This window comes from Raphanus sativus, chromosome 3 (genome assembly GCF_000801105.2).
Source record: "Raphanus sativus cultivar WK10039 chromosome 3, ASM80110v3, whole genome shotgun sequence".
NCBI lineage: Eukaryota > Viridiplantae > Streptophyta > Magnoliopsida > Brassicales > Brassicaceae > Raphanus > Raphanus sativus.
Genome location: NC_079513.1, coordinates 171454 through 191460, shown reverse-complemented (window position 1 = coordinate 191460; position 20007 = coordinate 171454). Strand labels below are relative to the sequence as shown.

Sequence of the window (20007 nt, the reverse complement as noted above, 5' to 3'; positions counted from 1 at the left end):
ATTTTTATTTTATAATATATAATATATAAATATATATTATGTTATGTTTTTTATTGAAAATAATGAATGTGTGTAATTAAATAAATTGTATTATATCTTAAATGTGAAATATTGTTCTTTGAAAAAGGTTAAAAATATTTAATCTCAATTTTTATTTTTAAAAATATATTTTTCATTATAAACATAATTTTGATGTTATTAAATAAATTATATATAACAAAAAAATAACATCAACTATATAATTCTTATTTGATATATTTCTACATAGTTTAATTGGCTTGCTCCAATGTTACTTACATAGCTATCTAGTTTTGTTTCCTTTGTGAGTAGTCGGAACATATGGAAAAGTTTGAACTCTTTTGTAAACAAATGTGATTTCTCTTTTTCTCATTGTCAACCTGGTTCCCAAACCTTAAAGCATTTAAAGTGTCTTTTTGGGTATTTGCAGTATCTTGTATACAAAATAAGCAAAGTAGGGAAAGCCATAGAGAACAGTAATCTAACAGCTGCATGTTTGGTTTTGGGAAAAGCATTGATACCAAATGGGTCAAAACAGCTGCATGTTGTTTCTTTCTCTCTTTGCACAAATTAGAGTTTGTCTAGTGGTTTTGTTAGTGTATTTTTGAACTCCTTCTTTGTGTTCTAATGACAGTTGAGTTCAAGCCCATATGAGAATACATAATTGAAACGTTCGTCTCATCTTTAGCTTCTCTTATTACATCAGGTTCGTTCTTCTTCTCTTTTCTAAGTTATTCGTCCACAAGAATTAAATTATCCATTTAAAACATAGTAAAGATCTTCTTGAAACTTGGTTTTATTTGTTTACGCAGTGAATAAGAACGATATATAGTTATCTAAGCTCGCGTTTGTGTCATCGGCTAGTGCATTTGAGAAATGGACAAGCTTGACAGGTCTTTTAGGACAGCTTAAGAGAATCTGATTGGCTAACAATTGTTTACTTTTCTGTTGTCTTATTGTGTATTTTTCTACATATTGTCAATAAAATAATAGAGATAAAGAAAAACAACCTTTGCAAACTCCATCCTCAGTGGTTATCATTCTTTATATACATTTGCTAGCCAAACCACTTTCTTCAACACTCAGAGTAACAGTTGTCAAATCAAAATGAAATCTTTTTTACGTAAAAGTTTGAGTCATTTGGCACTTGCTACAGACTTGTTTGATCTTTTCTCTGATAGCATTTAATGCTCTATCTAGAAGAAGTAAAAAACTTCATCCTATAACCAAAATGTAAAAACAAATATTCAAAGCTAATCAATCCAATCCAACTTTGAAAAATAATCCAAGCAGACTAGTCAATATTGATGGCAACGGTCTTCAAGAGACATTATTAATCCGTTAAATAATATTATAGCATAAATGAGAATGCACAAAATGCTCTGTGTTTTCCGTGTATAAATACCATCACTACTTGTGTCTTGTTTCATCACCTTCACCTTCAACATCAAACACATCACATCTCTCAACGAGTTTCTTTGCAATTAAATCAATGGCAGCTATCAAAGTTTTCGGACACCCTGCTTCTGCTCCCACCATGAGAGTCCTCCTCACCCTACACGAGAAAAACCTCGACTTTGAGTTTGTTCATGTCGACCTCATGGGAGGCGAGCACAAGAAAGAGGCTTTTCTAGCCCGCAACGTAAGTATATCTATTTGTGTTGTTGTGAGACAAGACAAACACTCAGAACCGGGCAAAAAAATTAAAGCTCTTAGAATTTATGTTTACTTAAATTTTTTTAACTTTCTTTTAAGAAAAAATCATCAGTAATATGTTTGTAAATTTCATGACAAAAACGAAACTATATACATATAAAATATTTTTGAGATCCTTTTCAATCAAATTATTCAAATATTAAATTTTGTATAAAAATATGAATATAAAAAATTGAACTACTTTACTCCGAAGATGCAACACTTTAGATGAATCTGGTCTGAAATGTTTTGCGTTTGATTGATTTTTGCAGCCTTTTGGTCAAGTTCCAGCCTTTGAAGATGGAGACCTCAAGCTTTTCGGTACGAACGTTTTCGCTGATCATCTCAAAAATGATTTGACAATATGCATAAAAAGAAGAATAATTCAGTTACAAAAAATAATAAAAAGAAGAATAATAAAACGTTACTAACATGATTTGTTTCTTTCGTGTAGAATCAAGAGCGATTACTCAATACATAGCTCACCGATACGAAGGCCAAGGAACCAACCTTCTCCCGGCCGACTCCAAAAACATAGCCCACTATGCAATCATGGCCATTGGAATGCAGGTAGAAGCTCACCAGTTCGAGCCAGTGGCTGCAAAGCTTGTTTCTGAACAAGTATTTAAGCTCAAGAAAGGCTTGACCACAGACCAAGCCGTTGTTGCCGAAGAGGAGGCTAAGTTAGCCAAGGTCCTTGATGTCTACGAGGCTCGGCTCAAGGAGTTCAAGTACTTGGCTGGTGACACTTTTACTTTGACCGATCTTCACCACATTCCTACGATTAAATACTTGCTTGGAACTCCCACCAAGAAGCTCTTCACCGAGCGTCCACGTGTCAACGAGTGGGTGGCAGAGATCACCAAGAGGCCAGCTTCCCAGAAGATCCTTCAGTGATAAGTTTCTAAAAGTTTCCGCTTCAGTCACAGTAATAATGCTCAGAGTAAAATAAGTGACTGACTCATTCCCAATTTTAAGTACTCTGTTTTTTCTCTGTTTTTTTCTCAATTATAACTTATATGTGTGTGTGTTCTTGAGAGATATTTCTTGAATCATAAACTTTATAATCTTCAAGCTCTTCTAAAATAAAAGAGATTAGTTACTTATTTAATAGAAAGGTTGCAATGTCTTAACTACAGAGTTACTGATTACTGAGCACAAAGACTTTTAGTTTGATTAGTCTTGCAAGTTCTTACTTTCTATTTCTACCTTATTTTCTGAGTTAAGAAGCTGACCTAAGACTTTGAACGTTCTTATCCTTAGAAGACTCTATGCCTCGTGGGATCTGAAAATGACAAGATATTAGAGCAGCAAGTTTGTGTCTTTCATCATCAATAACGGATTTATCTTTTGACTAGATAAACAATAGTAAAGACACATGATGGAATGAGAAGACCAGAAACAAAGCATAGCTCAGATCAATCAAATTGAATTGCTTTGCACCTTAACCCCTTTTAAGGCGCTAGGGTAAAGCAACTCATCTCATCTTTAGTCTCCAATGTGTTGCTTGACTCATCTCTCGCTTTGACTTTACAGCTACCCAATGAATTGAGGGCAGTGACATATACTTACAGCATCTGGTCAATCACAAAAGTTAATAGGCTTTGCAAAATTGCAATATTCACATACTGACTTCACCAAGAAATATTATTTTTAGTTAGTAGAGTTTGAACGTCATCATCCATCCCATTGCGTTCAAGGGACCAAAAAGAATATTGGGAGATCTATAATATTGACCTAGATCCCACGGTCAAGAATAATGATAGCATCAAGAAGATATACAGTACTGTATAAGAGAGATCAGTGGATCACCGTGAACATTTTAATGGAGGTACTCATATATGCAAAACTAGAGTTTTCTTGAATAAAAAACGTGCGTCTTAAGTTTGTTCCATGAAATGTGAAAAATGGGCATAGCTCATATTGTGGAGAAGTCCTAACAAGGCGAGTCCAAAGATGGGTTTGTGCTTAGATACATCATACATGGGCGTCTGTCCAATAACCTGGAGTCTTGGTATTGAATTTTGTCAAAGCATCAGGTGTCAATCAGTTTACCAAATGGATGATAATTCTTTTGTAACTCATTTTCTTCTTAATGCTCAATTTAGTTGAGATCTTAAACTCCATAATCTAGACTATAAGATGGTCTAATTCTTTAATTCCAAAAAAGAAACAAAACAATCTGTACATATTCTTTTTTGTCTTTCTTTTATTTTGTTGTTTCCAAAGAGTGATATAGAAAAGATTTGTTAGCTTCTAGTTTGAGTGATGCGGAATAGATGATGTGTGGACAGATTGTTTCGACTACACAAAAACCTCATTGTTCGTATCAATTGTTCTTCGTTAATTCTCTCTTATATCAATATATTTTTCAATTATTCTGTTTAGCCATATCGTAAAAAATCGTGAATCTGCAACTCTTTGTTATTTTTGTGTATTTTTATACAGATGGTCAACGAAAAAAAAAGAGAAGAAAGAAAAACATCCTTTGAAAATCTCATCTGCTTAACATCTTTGGTTATCATTCTTTATACATTTGTTCATACTAGGCCAAACCAGTTTCTTCAACATTCCAGTAACAACTGTTATATACAATTCAACATCAAAATGAACTCTTTTTAACCGGAACTGGAAAGCAATAGATTGAACTGGTAATAAAAGCATCTCCAAAAGACACTTTATAACTTCATATTTATATTTGAAGCTTTTTGTACTCCAAAAGAAAACTTCAAAACTTCAAATTTGAAGTTTTTAGTAATGAAATTTCAAATATAGAGTGTCACAACTCAAAATTTCAAATTTGAAGTTTCACAATTTTATTTGCATTTTGGTCATTACAATTACATATTACATTTTATGATTCTTAGATATTTTGTTGTTTATCATTTTAATCTTTAAAAAATTCATATCTTATAATATTTCATATTTGTTTTCATTAATTTTAGTTTTACACATAAAACTAAATATAAACCTTAAAATAAATGGTTTTAAAGTTTAAAAACATCTTTAGACTTCAAATATGAAGTTTAAAAATATCTTTAAACTTCAAATATGAAGTTTTGAACGTTTCAAAATATAGTGTCCTTTTGTAGTTTAATATTTAGTTATGTATTTATATTTATAATTTATATGTTTACTGTAAGATTTTATTAATTAATATTAATATGATATTTTTATATATATGTACTAGTTATTTATAAGTTTTATGAATTTATATTAATTATAATAAATATAGAGATCATAGTGTAAAATACAAATAATTTTGAAATTATGTTTGAAGTTTTCCTTTTGGAGAAAAATACATTGAAACTTCAAAAGTTTTGCAAACTTTAAAATAAAAAGTCCTTTTGAAATGCTTTAACCCAGAGGTGTCATGTTACTAGATGAAGCTTGCTTTGCTTGGATGGAAGTTTGAGTCATTTGGCAGTTACTACAGACTAGTTTGATTTTTTCTCTTATAACATTGAATGCTCTATCTAGAAGAAAAAAACTTTATCCCATAACCAAATGTAAAAACAAATCTTCAAACGTTAATCAATCCAATTGAACTTTGAAAAAACCTTCAAAAAAGACAAGTCAATATTGGTTGCGACGGTCTCATAGATGCATTGTTTATCAGTTAAATAATATTGTAACATTAATGCGAATGCACAAAAATGCTCTGTTTTTTACTTGTATAAATACCATCACTACTTGTGTCTTAATTCATCACATTCACCTTCAAACATCAAACATCACATCTCTTAAAAGAGTTTCTTTATAATCAAAATCAATGGCAGGTATCAAAGTTTTCGGACACGCTGCTTCCATTTCCACCAGGAGAGTCCTCCTCACCCTCCACGAGAAAAACCTCGACTTTGAGCTCGTCCATGTCGACCTCAAGGATGGTGAGCACAAGAAAGAGCCTTTCCTATCCCGCCACGTAAGCATATCTATCTTTCTATCTATATATCTATGTTGTTGTAAGAACAGACCAACACTTTTGATGTATCTGGTCTGTATCTTGAATGTTTTACGTTTGATTTATATTGCAGCCTTTTGGTAAAGTTCCGGCCTTTGAAGATGGAGACCTCAAGCTCTTTGGTATGAACATTTTTTACTTTGACAATATGCATAAGAAGAAGAAACGTTCATTCACTAACATTAATTTGGTTCTTTTGTGTAGAATCAAGAGCGATTACTCAGTACATAGCTCACCGATACGAAGGCCAAGGAACTAACCTTCTCCAGCCTGACTCCAAGAACCTAGCCCACTATGCAATCATGGCCATTGGAATGCAAGTAGAAGCTCACCAGTTCGACCCAGTGGCTTCAAAGCTTGCTTGGGAACACGTATTTAAACTCATCTATGGCTTGACCACAGACCAAGCCGTCGTTGCCGAAGAAGAGGCTAAGTTAGCCAAGGTCCTTGATGTCTACGAGGCTCGGCTCAAGGAGTTCAAGTATTTGGCTGGTAACACTTTTACTTTGACTGATCTTCACCACGTTCCTGCTATTCAATACTTGCTTGAAACTCCCACCAAGAAGCTCTTCACCGAGCGTCCACGTGTCAACGAGTGGGTGGCAGAGATCACCAAGAGGCCAGCTTCCAAGAAGATCCTTCAGTGATAAGTTTCTAAAAGGTGCTGCTTCAGTCACAGTAATAATACTAAATAAGTGGCTGCCACATTGCCCAATTTCTGAGTACTCTGTTTTTTCTCTGTTTTTTTCTCTGTTTTTATTCAAAGTTATGTGTGTGTGTGTTTTCCAGAGATCTTTGTTGACTCAAAAACTATCTATCTAATCTTCAAGCCCTTCTATAATAAAAAGATAAGTTACTTATTTAATACAAAGGTTGCAATGTCTTAACTACAGAGTTACTGATTAGTGAGAATATTATACTTCACACAAAAGACTTATAGTTCGAGTTTGATTAGTCTTTGCAAGTTCTTACTTTATACCTTATTTTCTGAGTAAAGAAGCTGACCTAAGGCTTTGAACGTTCATATCCTTAAAAGTCTCCATGATGCTTGGTCACATCGGAAAGTGACAAAGAATGTATTTAGTTTTTATGTCAGAAAAAAGTCACAAACACACAAAATTTCTTGAACTATTCAGCTCTACAAATTACAGACTTCATTAAAGCAGCAAGTTTGGGTCTCTCATCATCAAATTTTGGATTTGTCTTTGACTCTATCAACAACAGCAAGGCAGAAACAAACCCTAACTCAGATCAATAAATTGGATTGATTTGTACCTTTGCTGCCTTATGACGCTAGGTGAAGTAACCCAATGGACTAAAGGCAATGGGTTGCTCGACTCATCCCTACACTTTCTTTACTTTACACTTTTACAGCTACCCAATGGACTAAAGGCAGAGACATATATTTACAGCATCTGGTCATCTCCAAAGTTAAAGCTTTGTAATATTCACAGATTGACTTCTCAAAGTTAGTACCTTGTGCAAAAAATTAAGTCGCAAATAAGCAAACACAATCCTAGCAACATCATCATGACAAGTGGAACCAAAAGAAGACTGAGCTAGACTCCAATTTTTCTGTGGAATTACTGAAGGTGAAAAACTACTAATACAAGATAAGGTGATCTGCCCGCTCATCTTATTGTTAAACCCTGCACGAAGTGCTAACTTCGAGTGCCTTCAAACAGAGACTTGAGATCGGAGATTGTCTCCTAGGGCTAAATCGCCTCTCCACTCCACAAAAGACGGTCCAAAAGCGTGTTGGTCATGGCCTATTGGGAAATCAGATTCCTTAAGCCTAACCATACGCTGAAAATCCCCTGTGGCAGCGTGGCCTACAAGCACAAGCCTTTTCCCAAGTGCTATTTGGTCCTCAAGTTTTACACCAGTGGTTTCTTAAAAAACAGCAGCTGAAAGCCTTTGAGTGGCGAGTCTATATCACGCGCTTCTCTCTTCTCTCTCCTTTGTTCATCTCGCGTTGGGTGGAGACGCCTCAGATCCGGTGACTTCGTTGAAGGTATCGCGCTCTCCCCCCCCCCCCCCCTTTTTTCGGCTTCTGAGCTTAAGTGTTGGTGACGCTTCAGTTTCGGAGCTCCGGATGGCACCTCTCCTTCTCCACGGCGAATCGGAAAGGCTTCTTGAAGCGGAGGCCTCTAAGACAGACTCTGGTTTCTGGTGGTTCGTCGAGATCCATGGCTCTGAAGCTTCGTTTGAGGACCGCGGAGTCGGAGCCAAGTCTCGCTAGTCAGCCATCGGGATCCAGATCTCGTACCGGTTTTGTGGAGGAACCGTCGGAGTCAGATCTAAGCTCGGGGATGGCGGTTTCTCGGGTGGTGTTTCTCCTCCAGCGTTCTTCTTCTCTGCCGCCGTGTCGGAAACAAGCAGTGTGTGGCTCCTCGGACTTGTGAGATGGCGGCGACACGAGGTGAGTTTTGCGGCGTTTAGGGTTTCCGTTGTCGGATCTTCTCCTGTTTCGGCGTTTGTGGCCGCGGGACTGCTCCGTCGGAGAGCTTATCGTGACGGCGAGTGTCGATAGTCCCAAAACCAGCTTGGACACCTGGTTCAGGGAACGTCGCGACTGTTCAGATGGTGTCTCTTCGGTGTTCAACGGAGAGGGTAGCTCCGCTATCCTAAGTCTTCTCACCCACGCTGAACTCTTTCTCTGTAATAAAACCTGCTGTATGTTGTTGCTTAGATCCATGTAACCTAGGGCTTTTTGTTTCGTCCGGTTAACCGGAATTGTAAAAGTCACCAGATCCCCCTTTCGAAGGGAAGATTAATATAATATATTATATTAAAAAAAAAAAAAGTTTTACACCAGTGGCAACGTTCTCACCCAAAAAAACTTCATATTTTTAAAAGGAAAATTCTAATTCTAAAATTATCATTATTAGAAATTTTACAATTAAAAATTTATAAACTATTTAAAATTTAGGTTAAAATTTTAAAATATTATGTTAAACTTTTACAAAAAGAAATTCTAATTAATTATTATTATTTTTTGTATTCACATTTTGATACATCAACTTAAAAGACCCAAATGAAGTTGTAAATTCCCAAAGTACACAAACATAACTCAGTAGTCAGTACTCTATTAGTATATCCAATATGTTTTTTGCCATCTTGTATACTAAGAGAGTCAATTATTTAGTTGGTATATTTAGATACTTTGTCCAAAAAAAAGTTGGTATATTTAGATACATTTGGAAGCAGGTTAAAATTGTTCCTGAATAAACACTGATTATTGATTTTATGAAGCTACAATATTTCTAATGGATGCCAAAAAAAAAAGAGAACTTTTGAATTCGTTATAGACGTAGAGACAAGTAAAAAAAAAAATATATATAAACTGATGTCTCTGCACAATACTTTTGTTTTAACTCATCTTTACAACAACAAGCAATGACATAAAAATAGCAGAAACAGACCACAAAATCCTAAACGCCGGAGTATATCTATTTATATATAACACACTTTACTCATTCCTCCTTGCGCCACGTTGGATTCCTCGCTGGAAACTGATGGCCTCTTTGTCCAACACGTCAGATTAAATGAAACGGTGCGTAGTGGAGGGAGACGTTTGTGTGGGCTCGCGTCTTGGGATTTTCTTCAGTTTATTGTTGTGGTATATGGCCCTAATGAAAACCCTAGCATCTCTTTCTTTCTGCTCTTCGTTTTCATCGATTACGGCGGTGAGATTTATGCCTTTCAACTCATCTTTTCTTTGTATCTATCATATTCCATACTAATCGATTTTGATATGGCTAATTTGGGTTTTTTCTCCTATTCGAGGGTTTTTTTATATACTCGAGGGCGAGTCCGGACAGTTGTCACAAGCCGATGATGCTTAGGAAACGAGCAGAAGAAGGTGGAGTGTCGCTGAAGTATTTACAGGATCTGCACGAGAAGAATGAGAGCTTTGAGAGTGGAAACCACGGGGTGCTCTCTGTTAGTAAACCGTCTTTGGAGATGGATAACTCTCTCCATCCTGATATCAAGGACCGTGTGTCCTTTACTTGGAAGGGAATCATATGCGTTCTAGCATCCAGAAGGTAAAAGTGAACTCATTTTGTTTGTGTGCTAAATCTCTGAAGATAAGAGTTTGCTTATAGACTGGTTTATTGGTTTTGTAACAGGTTCCTGCTTTGGTTTTGCACTATGAACCAAATATTGACTCCAGCAGAGATATTGAAGCAAAGAGACAGCAAGTTCTTTCCAATGTTAATGTCATCATAACTTGCGTTACTGATATGTTTATGATTAGTATTGTTGAAGGTACGCACGGCAAGTTGCTGAGTTTTTTTACTTTGCGAAGAAGAATCAAGAAACGTCGCAAGAGCAGCCGACATTGCTGATGCCTCCTCATAATGGAGGTCTCTGGATTGGACCAGAAGGGAAGCATGTCCCATGATTAGAACTCCCGTCTCAAGATTACAGGAAGGGCATGTCGCTCTTAACCAGACCGTCTGCGTGAAACTCTCCCCCACTGTTTTGTTTGCTCTGAAGCAGCATTGTCAGGGTTATATCGAGTGTCAATAGGTATGGTTGGCTTTATGTTTCGTTTGTTTTAGGGAACTTCTTCTCTACGACTTTTACACCCTCTCTTAGTTTAGTTATTAACCCTTTTGTGTAGAGAAAGATTTGATGATGTCTCAGTTTCATCTTCTTTCTTTAAAGCTTTTCCTCTCTAAAGGTATGAAACCTATTTGTCTCTTCGCTTTGGCCATTCTACTACTTCTGGGAGGATTATTTTATTAAAATTGTTTTCTTTCTGTTCTCACAAAACCCTAATCTCTGATTCGTCAGTATATAAGTCTGTCTAACTTCTAGGTGAAACATCGAAGTCGATAGATGATGTTTCATCAACTTAATTACTTTATTACTGTGTTTTAACCAAAACTTTGTTTGTTTTATTCCTCTATAAATTTGTGTGTTTCTTTATAGGTGCTGAAACTTTTCCATCGGACAAGAACATTAAGTAAAAAGACTGTCTCAAACAACATGGAGTGTAATAAGGATGAAGCTAAAAGGGCAATGGACATTGCTGAGAAGAAAATTTCAGAGAACGATTACGTTGGAGCCAAGAAATCTGTCACCAAGGCTCAAGACCTATACCCTCACCTTGATGGTTTGGATCAAGTGTCTACGATGATCCATGTTTACGTCTCAGCTGCAAACAAAATCAACGGATGAAAATCTGACCTGTATGGTGTTCTCGTTGTTGATCCTCTCGCTGATGATGAAGCTCTGAAGAAACAGTACAAGAAGCTGGCACTTTTTCTTCATCCTAATAAGAACAATTGTAAAGGCGCGGAAGGTGCATTTAAGTTGCTTTTGTATGCTTGGTCTATGTTAAATGACAAGGCTAAGAGAAGTGCTTATGATAAGAGGAGGAAGTTAAGTACTGGAATGCAGAAACCACCTTCGCCAAGCCAACACAATAAGCCTGCAGCTTCTTCTAACGTGAATCAAAATGCTAAAGCTACAAGTGAGCCGCAGAGACCACTAACGTATCATCCCCAAGCCATGTTCTTCATAATGGAAAGAAATATTTATACATATATAAGTGTGTTTTGTTTCTTGAAATCTCTTATGGTCTGGAATTTCAGTTCTCTATATTAGCCCTATCATGGCCAAGCAAATATACATCAAAGAAATATCTAAAGAAAAAACGAATGTGTGTGGTCGTACGAACACTGCATTTTCTTCCTATCCAAGTAAAAGGTCCGAGGTGGATCATGGTGTTATCAGCTGCTTCGTCTTTGTAATCTCTTAGCGCAAGAAGCTTGAAACCCCTTGAGTGACATCACATGCCCTTTAACAATGTACTTGCCACCTTCTGTCCTGTTGATGTATGAAACACAGGTCCATTTAGGCACATTCGTTACTAATTTTTATGACAAAAAACAAGGAGATGGACAGCGAGGCTTTGAGCTATGAAAGAAAATTTCATCAAAATTTTTCTTTAGTTTGGGTTCATGCTAATTGCTTTAATATGGATAGTGAGTTTCTTTCTTATTAAAACTTCCTCCAAGTGCTTCAAATATTAAATGCTCGACGTAAATAATTATATGACTATCTCAAAGAACAAAGTCGTGCCTTCTCCTACACCATAGCTGGAAAATCAAATAAATCTTTGCAACTGGCATTGTCTTTGGAAGTTATGATGTTGTCCATAATCTAAGTGTCGTTTATTAAGTGCCAATTTCTGAAAGTATTTTATATTTGGTTACTGTTTTTGCTTCTTTGGTTGATATTTTAAACATTGATTATTTTGATCCTAACACTATTTTACATTAAACATAGATCAAGATCATAGGAAGAAGATAAATTCGATAACAAATAGAAAGTATATAAATATCATATTTTATTATCATTTTTATAATTTAAATATATATTAAGATTAATTTGAAATAACTATAAAACATTGTTATCATTTTCTAAAATTTACTTACATGTGGATGATATAGAAGGAATACAAGATCATATTACATTGTAGATCGCTAAAAATAAATTATAATTTATCTAAACTAACTAAATTAATAAATTAAGTTATATAACTTATATTAATATATTTGTAAAAAATTAGAACTTCAATTCAGATGATATAAATTCGATGACTAAATATCATTCACTTTAAATGTATAGTAATTTTTGGATGTTTTATATATATAATAATTAAATTTAAATAAAAATATGATATCTAATATATAAAATAAATAGTTATTACTAATAAGATATAGCTAATTTAAAAATAAAATAAATTAATTATAATAAATTCGATGTAAAACTAAAATTTATAATTTATTTGGAAACCCTAATTATGAATTCAGTTAACATGATTCATTTTTTTTTTTAAAAATCACATATAAAACGAAAACAAGCATATATAGTTACAATTTTTATAGGTTTTCCTTTACCTACCTATTTTAAGTAGTTTTTATTATAGTAAATAACCTATTTCCGCATTGCATAACTTAATAATTTAAAGAAATAGAAAAGCAACAAGTGTCGCCAAATTCAAATTATTAAGACATAAAAATTAATTTGTGTTTTGTGTTTAACATAATGGATTACAGTTTTGAAAATATTTTACTTAGTAACAAAGTTAAAATAGAACAAATATTGAGAACAAAATAAACAATAACAGTTTTATATCTTTTTCATTGATGAAACAAGTATATTCTTATTTAATAAGAATATAAATAATAAAAATGCAATGAAAAAATAGAGAAAGTTTTAAATTGAAAATAAATTAAGCATCGTAAATTTTTTATTAAAACAATGCAATTTTTTGTTTTCTTTTCTATAGACGAATTAATATTAGGAAAAAACAAACAATTTGACAATGAAACAAATCCGTAACATGACTTAAACATCTTTGCATATTGGCAAACAATTGTGGTATATGTAACTATCTTGGTAGGTGTCTCTATGCCATAATTCTGCTTTGCACAAGAGAACATGAGGAATATATGAAAATCATGAACAGCAAACCGACATGTCTCGAGCTGACAAATGATGGAGTAGATTAAATGTTCCTTATGTAACGTCTATATATTAAAAATAAGTGTTATAGAACTCAATTTTAACACTTTTCATTTTCAGTGTTTTTTATTTTGATTAGGTACACTTTACTTTTTCGCATTGAATATAACATTCTACTTTTAATAAGAAATGTAGTTACAAATAATCACAACTTCCACTCCAGTAACATGTCGAAAGACTATGATTTCAACATAAAATTACTCACAATCCAATCTTTTCAAACCCAAAATATTACAAGTCACCCGAATATGAAATCAAATTTTTGTTAGAGAAAACAACATAAAAACCATTTGAAGCCTTCACAACATATTAACGCCACAACTCTTTAATATAGAAACAACTATTTAGTTTTAAATATATCTTATCACATATAATTTCTACTTAAAAATTTTTGGAATACAAAAATCATTATCATACACTTCTTTTGCAAATTCAAACCTAAAACACAAACCCAAAATCATACAAAATAATAATAACATATATTACAAGTAAAGAATATCCCGCCCGTAGGGCAGGCCGACACTAGTATATATATAAACTGATGTCTCTGCACAATACTTTTGTTTTAACTCATCTTTACAACAACAAGCAATGACATAAAAATAGCAAGAAACAGACCACAAAATCCTAAACGCCGGAGATCCGAATCAAACTTGGTTGTTTTGTTGTACCTTAACAGCCTTAAACGCCGGGTGAAGCAACCCAAGCTCATCTTTCATCTCCAGCGGATTGCTCGTCTCGTTCCTCACTCTCTTGACTTTGCGACTAGCCAAAGATTTGTGAGTGAAACCATATATTTGCAGAATCTGGTTGTCACCAAAGTTAAAAGCTCTGTCCATTTGTTTAAGACACCGTTCAACAGGGTAGTCCCCAAATTTCCCACAGGGTTTGCAACCCACAAAGTGAGTCACCAATGGCCACCTGTGGTCGCCTAGACCCGGGTGGTAGTTCTCTATCATTTCCTCGTATCGGTCCACGAGAATCCCCCAGTAACCGTGAAGATAGTAGCCACTTTCTAGGTATACCTATAACAACACAGCAGCGGCTCAAATAAGAATCTACCAAAACCATAAATGAAACTCACATTGTGATATGTGATGTTATTATCACACATTTATGTGATGAAGAAATGTTATAAACCGACTAGATGCAACTCACATTGTCATTTATGAATACAAACCTAATTCCTATATGGTCAAGAAACATTATAAAACTACATGATGCTACTTACATTGTGACTTGTGAGCAAAAAAAAAAACTATACTTATGTAATCAAAAGAAGCTATAAACCTACTCACAATGTGAATTATGAGCAAAAATTCGATCTTAATGCAATGTAAAGTTGCACAATTGTGATTTTCAGGTCTTACCTTGTTCCCCCAAGTGTCTCGCTGAGTAGCCAACAAATAAACCATTGCAGACTGATCATCAGCTTCGAAAACCGGTCTATCCTTAAGCTCACGGGTCAAAACCTTACCCGCTTCCTCACGGATCTTCCCTTTAGGACCCATAGGAGCCCGAGTATCAAGCAAATCAAGCGCCCACTGATTATTCCTAAGCAAGAAACTCCCAGTATTCAACCCAATCCAATTCTTATCATCATAAACCATCTCATTCCACCCATGCATCACCAGGTTATAATCTCTATACCTTTCCCACGGAAGCTCAAACGCCATGTCCGTAAACATAGCATCACTATCCATCCACCACAGAAACTCAACCTCAGGGTGAGACAGCAAAAGCTTCCTAATCAACGGCAGCTTCGCCCAAAAACCAGCCATCTCGGCGTCGAGCAAAGCCATGTTGTAGAAGATCTCGATCCCGTGGAGCCTACAGTAATCGATCTTGTTCTTGATCGACTTCAAGAGGTAATGGTCTCCGACAGGATTCTCACACGGTTTGGGGGCAGAACCTGTCACTAATAAGACACGTGGCTTGTTTGGTCCGATGAAGTTAGGGAAGCTAGGGTTCTTAGCTAACCACTCGGATCTTTGCTCGTCCCAGTCGGATATTTTGGGTCCGAGAGTGTACGGTTTATTCGGGTCGGGTTTGTCCTCTTCTCCTTCGTCAACGAATATCTTGTTGATGTCAAACGTCTCGTAGTTATTGCTCCCGCCACCACCACCGTCGCCGGAGGAGGAAGAAGCCTCTCCTCCTCCTCCTCCTCCTCCTCCTCCGCCTACTCCGCCTGCTACTCCGGTTTGTATTTCTTCGAGCACACGGTGAGGCTCGGCTCGTTTACGAGATGTTTGGAAATGCTGACGTATCTCGTCGAGATCTTGCTCGGGTGTACCGAATTTACCGGCGCCGATCGTGCCGCGTAGGACGACTACGGTGAGAACGAGGCAGAGAACCGTCACCTTTAAGTGGCGTAAAGCTCTTTGGATTCTCCGGCACCGGTGAGGTCCTAAACACCTCTCGATCATCTTCTCCAATCTTCTTCTTCTTCTTCGTAGAGAGAGATTCTCTCTGTTTATTTGCGATCTAATTGAGGTGTTTTTAAGAGAGGATCTGAGTTTCCATTAGCGAAGAAGATTCGAATTTGATTAATTATTTTCGGACACACTGTTACTTGTCAAAGTTACTACAAAGAGTTTTGCGTTCGGACATTACTGTGTTTAAGTTGTCTGGTTCTTTTTACTCGGTTGTGTCGGTGGTGGTGTGTTAGTACTTAGTAGTAGTGTTGTTGACAGGTGGCGATATATCAGGGTATATGACTTGTGATCTGTGGTCCTGAATGCAACATTGATCTAGATATCAGAGAGGGTTGAAAAGTCAGCTTAATCAGTTACCATGGTTTTTTTTATAAATAAAAATAAGATTGAAACGGAAAGGGACCATAAATAGGCAAATGATTTTCAACTTGTTGGATACGGTTAATTACTCTAATTAGAGGTTAGTTGGCTACCTACCAAATACTGCTTTTGACAATATTTATTATGTTGTTTTAGGAAAAAAAATTTCGTTTATACCAAAAAGCTAAAGTTTTTTATTTTTGTAATAGAAAATGTATTTTTGATACATATCCGTTATATAATTAATTTACCTAATTTGTTAAATAAAGTGCCAAATTTTCTCTTCTTTTTAACACATTTGTCTGCCAAATTCTCTTTCTATTTCTGTATATAAACTAAAACGACATGAGAAAGCAAAAGAAATTGGTATACATGACTAGAGATTTCTAATACGAATATAAGAATTTTTTAATATATTTTGATGGGACCATGAATAGTAATGAATCTCTATTTATTGTATTTCTGCATTAGTGAACTTGAAAAAAAGTTCTTAAGAATAAAAGTAACAACAAACTAATCAACAATGTTTTTACAAGCACCACAAACCTAGAACTAATCCCATACGTAACAAAACCTGAATTTATGTTTCAAAGAAATAACAAAGGCGAGCTAGAGCTTAGTGTACAAAAGGCATGGCTACTGGAGAATAGGAAAAAGCATTGAACAACAACACATGAAATGAGTACAATTTTGATCACTTTCGAAGAGGTTTAAGGCAGAGCATCACCACAATAATCACAAAACTTTACAAACAAGTCAGCTATTATATGACGTAAACAAGAATAAGGAATGCTTTGACCTTGAGCTTCAGCTACAATGGCCTTCCAATTCTCAGACCAAAGTCTACATATATTATTATGCTACTTGCTGCTGTTTTCTTGTCTGCTGCTATATTCCTTCTCCAAGAATCCAAAACCATCTTCAGCCGATCCTGCAGATTCATCAGGATGTTCTTTGTCACTCTTTTCTGATTTCTGGAACTTGATGGAGCTGGTTCTCGTCTTCCCATTGGAAGTAAATACAATATACGGATCACAACGCCCGCTTGGATCTACCTAGATCGACCCCTTCTATTAAAGCAGCAGTTAGCAACCAACCATCTCCATGAGCTTTGACGCCATGATCACTGCTTACAATTTAAAAAAACAGTCAGATAAACACAGAAGCTACCAATGAGATGCCACAGTAAATAATATGCCTGTTCACCTTTCTGTTTTCTTGCCTGCATGAAACGTGAAATCAACTGCAATACTCTCTCGCACTGAAGAACGAGAACCCCACTAACAACAAACTCTCCAACTGAATCCGGCAAATCAAGACCACTAAACTCGAACTCTTGGAATGCACTAGGTAAGGAAAGCATAATATGGACAAATACATACACACCAATCAAGAAAATTGAAAACACAGTGAAGTTGGCGTAATAAAACCAATCTCAAGCACACAAACTCACAACTCCTAAGAAGACATGAAATGTTTACCTCGCCAAACTCACAAACTGAGATTGGCCGACCACGAAACTGTGATGATGCATTAATTTTAATCAAACAAAAAGAAGTTTCAATCTTTCTAAATAAGAATCGGTTGTAAGGTAACCTTGATGACGCTCTTGAGGTGCTTGACGAGCTCCGAGTCTGGTGTGGGTTCATGAGAGTGGTCTAAGTTCGATTCCAAACAACAACAAATCAGACTCTCTCTTCAAAAGCAGTCAAATTGAATCTCACTATAGAAGTTTGGAGGTGGGATGATTTACCGGGAGGATTGAAGAGAGCGGAATGGTCGACGGATATTGTTGTTCCGACGGTGGTGGCGGTGGGACCTGACTCATCGACGGTGCTACTACTCGCCGAGGAAGGTAGATCCGGGGATGGGGAAAAGGTGAAAAGGAGAGTTTTGAGAAGAAGGGAGGAGTTTTAGGAAATGATGTTTGTGAAGAAAGGAGAAGGCAGTGAATGATTGACGCGTGGTATGAACCCGTTTCAACAAGTTCATCCATAAGGATCGGTTCAACGAATTAAAGCCATTTTTTATTTTTTTAAATCAATTTGGGCTTATGAACTTGAGCCCATGAACCCCATTACATCCTCTAATGGGGATGCTCTTAGAAGGAAGTTCACCAATTTCTTTGAATTTCAGAGCAAAACAAATTAGTTATTATTAAAATACAGAAAATAGCTGGTTACTACTCCCTCTCTTCCTAAAAGATAGTATTTCTAGTGTTTTCACACATATTAAGAAAACGCATTAAATCACTATAATAAATTTATTGTTTTCCGTGATTTTCAAATTTCAACAACTTTTGGCCAATAGTAATCCAATAAAATCAATTAATTTTCTTAAAGTTTGCAATTTTTTCATAGAAAACATAAAACAACCATCTTTTAGAAACAATTTTTTTCAGAACAACTATCTTTTAGAAACGGAGGGAGTATTAAATATGAAGCAAAATGTTGGTTATTACAATCCTACTATATATTAACTGAGAAGTCACTTAAGTGATTTTTGTTGACGTGTCGTTCATATATGAAGTTTCAGAATATTGATTTAATTTGTTTGAACGAAGATTTTTTTCATTTTTCATTTATTTTAAAGAAAATTGCATTCAACAACCATCAAACAAATTATAATTCACATTTATTTGTCAAATTCTCTTTCTATTTCTATATATAAACTAAAACGATAATAAAACAAAAATTAGAATCTCTCTAAATTCGCTTTGTCTTCTCTCTAAACTTTTACCAGTGAAAATAGTACTTCCGGCCGACAGGTGGGTTTCCACAGCCACATCGGTCTGGCTTCTGGTTTATCTATTTTTTTCTCGTGCATATATTCGGGAAGGAAGGGGAAGTCGTCTCCTTTACGGTTCGGTCTTCATGACCGCCTTTTGTCTTCGGGAAGTAGCATATCTGCTTCGTCGGCTTTGTCTCCGGGAGTCGGTGGCTTCTATTCAGCACCGGTTATTGCCGACTTTTATCTCTCTTGGCCTAGGTTTTTCTTCTTCGGTGTTGGGCCGTTTATGTCTTCGGCTTTAGATCGGGGGTTTGGTTATGTAATTTTCTCTGTCTTCGATTGCTGGGTTCTGGTGCATGGATGAGATCTAGACATGGAATTTGAAACTCTCCGTCGACGAGGCTTTTGCCGTGCAGAAGAGATGGTGGTGGCTTGTCAAGTTGCTAATGGTGGTGTTGGTGGCTCATAAAGAGATCTCGGGACTGTCCCGATGAAGCTCTCCGTTAGATACGAGTTAGGCAACGATGGGTGCGGTGGTTCTGGCTCCATCGTGTTCCGGTGAAACGCTTGTTTGTTTCTTCTTCTCCGGTGCTGGCCTCGTGGTTAAGGTCACGGTGTGGTGACTATGTGAGGCGTGTCCTGTGGAGGGGTGGGCCTTCAACACGTGGACGTTTCATGATCTCTCTGAAATGCATAGTGATATGATGCGGTGTTTGGGTTGTGGGCTCGGTTAAAAGCCCAAATGTTTTTACTTTGGCTTACCTTTTATTATGGACTTTATGTTTTAATGTATGTGTTTTTTCTTTGGGCTTAGACTCGGTAATAAACATATTAGATGGTAAAAGAAAAACTAAAACGACATGAGAAAGCAAAGAAATTGGTATACATGACTAGAAATTTCTAATACGCTTAGAAGGAAATTCACCAATTTCTTTGAATTTCAGAGCAAAAGTTATTATTAAAATACAGAAAATAGCTAGTTACTATTATATATGAAGCAAAAAAATTAGTTATTACAATATCAAATAAAATCCAGAATGTTTTCTTCGTTGTTTTTTGTTTGTTTTAGATATCCTTTACAGCATTTGAGTGTATCCATGTATGTCATCGCAAAATGATTTCAGAATCCTTAGAAAAATATGTTACTCCATCAAAATATATATTACTAATGCACAAAAAATATATTTTCTATTTTTTCCTTAAATAAAAGATATGCATTTATCCAATATGATTAACAAATATATGACAATTAATGATTTTAGA

At 35.6% G+C, this 20007-nt stretch overlaps 6 protein-coding genes across 10 annotated transcripts in view; 3 read left to right on the top strand and 3 right to left on the bottom strand.

Annotated features, from left to right (window-relative positions):
- LOC108847577 (uncharacterized) overlaps window positions 1-1043 on the bottom strand; it is an 8156-nt gene extending 7113 nt beyond the window's left edge. Inside the window, exon 1 of the mRNA XM_057005974.1 lies at window positions 1029-1043. Within this exon, the coding sequence (XP_056861954.1) occupies window positions 1029-1043 (15 nt within the window). The remainder of the gene's footprint in view (window positions 1-1028) is intronic.
- A 338-nt stretch (window positions 1044-1381) lies between these two features.
- LOC130509822 (glutathione S-transferase F3-like) lies at window positions 1382-2782 on the top strand. Its single transcript, XM_057006017.1, has 3 exons — window positions 1382-1660; window positions 1986-2034; window positions 2168-2782. The coding sequence occupies exons 1-3, from the start codon at window positions 1511-1513 to the stop codon at window positions 2608-2610; spliced, it is 642 nt and encodes a 213-aa protein (XP_056861997.1). The 5' UTR covers window positions 1382-1510; the 3' UTR covers window positions 2611-2782.
- Window positions 2783-5409: 2627 nt separating this feature from the next.
- On the top strand, window positions 5410-6545 carry LOC108845998 (glutathione S-transferase F2-like). Its single transcript, XM_018619204.2, has 3 exons — window positions 5410-5635; window positions 5748-5796; window positions 5879-6545. Exons 1-3 carry the CDS (start codon window positions 5486-5488, stop codon window positions 6319-6321), a joined length of 642 nt encoding a protein of 213 aa, XP_018474706.1. The 5' UTR covers window positions 5410-5485; the 3' UTR covers window positions 6322-6545.
- Window positions 6546-9325: 2780 nt separating this feature from the next.
- On the top strand, window positions 9326-11287 carry LOC108847424 (uncharacterized). Of its 3 annotated transcripts, XR_001948957.2 has the most exons (4): window positions 9326-9723; window positions 9808-10210; window positions 10305-10364; window positions 10616-11287. XR_001948957.2 is itself a non-coding variant. In XM_018620668.2 (2 exons), exons 1-2 carry the CDS (start codon window positions 9512-9514, stop codon window positions 9905-9907), a joined length of 312 nt encoding a protein of 103 aa, XP_018476170.1. In that variant the 5' UTR covers window positions 9330-9511; the 3' UTR covers window positions 9908-10216. The 3 variants fall into 3 exon arrangements, 1 of the variants encoding a protein (XP_018476170.1); XR_001948956.2 differs by lacking the exon at window positions 10305-10364 and having other exon boundaries at window positions 9331-9723; XM_018620668.2 differs by lacking the exons at window positions 10305-10364; window positions 10616-11287 and having other exon boundaries at window positions 9330-9723; window positions 9808-10216.
- Window positions 11288-13676: 2389 nt separating this feature from the next.
- LOC108847423 (xyloglucan 6-xylosyltransferase 2-like) lies at window positions 13677-15851 on the bottom strand. The gene is made up of 2 exons (XM_018620665.2): window positions 14590-15851; window positions 13677-14244 (listed from the first exon to the last, which is right to left on the bottom strand). Exons 1-2 carry the CDS (start codon window positions 15643-15645, stop codon window positions 13867-13869), a joined length of 1434 nt encoding a protein of 477 aa, XP_018476167.1. The 5' UTR covers window positions 15646-15851; the 3' UTR covers window positions 13677-13866.
- Window positions 15852-16443: 592 nt separating this feature from the next.
- Window positions 16444-18105, bottom strand: LOC130509823 (uncharacterized). Of its 3 annotated transcripts, none has more exons than XR_008943744.1 (4): window positions 17768-18105; window positions 17611-17672; window positions 17221-17534; window positions 16444-17140 (listed from the first exon to the last, which is right to left on the bottom strand). XR_008943744.1 is itself a non-coding variant. In XM_057006019.1 (4 exons), the coding sequence occupies exons 1-4, from the start codon at window positions 18008-18010 to the stop codon at window positions 17100-17102; spliced, it is 486 nt and encodes a 161-aa protein (XP_056861999.1). In that variant the 5' UTR covers window positions 18011-18105; the 3' UTR covers window positions 16444-17099. The 3 variants fall into 3 exon arrangements, 2 of the variants coding, with proteins under 2 accessions (XP_056861999.1, XP_056861998.1); XM_057006019.1 differs by having other exon boundaries at window positions 17221-17360; XM_057006018.1 differs by having other exon boundaries at window positions 16444-17360.
- Between the last annotated feature and the right edge of the window lie 1902 nt (window positions 18106-20007).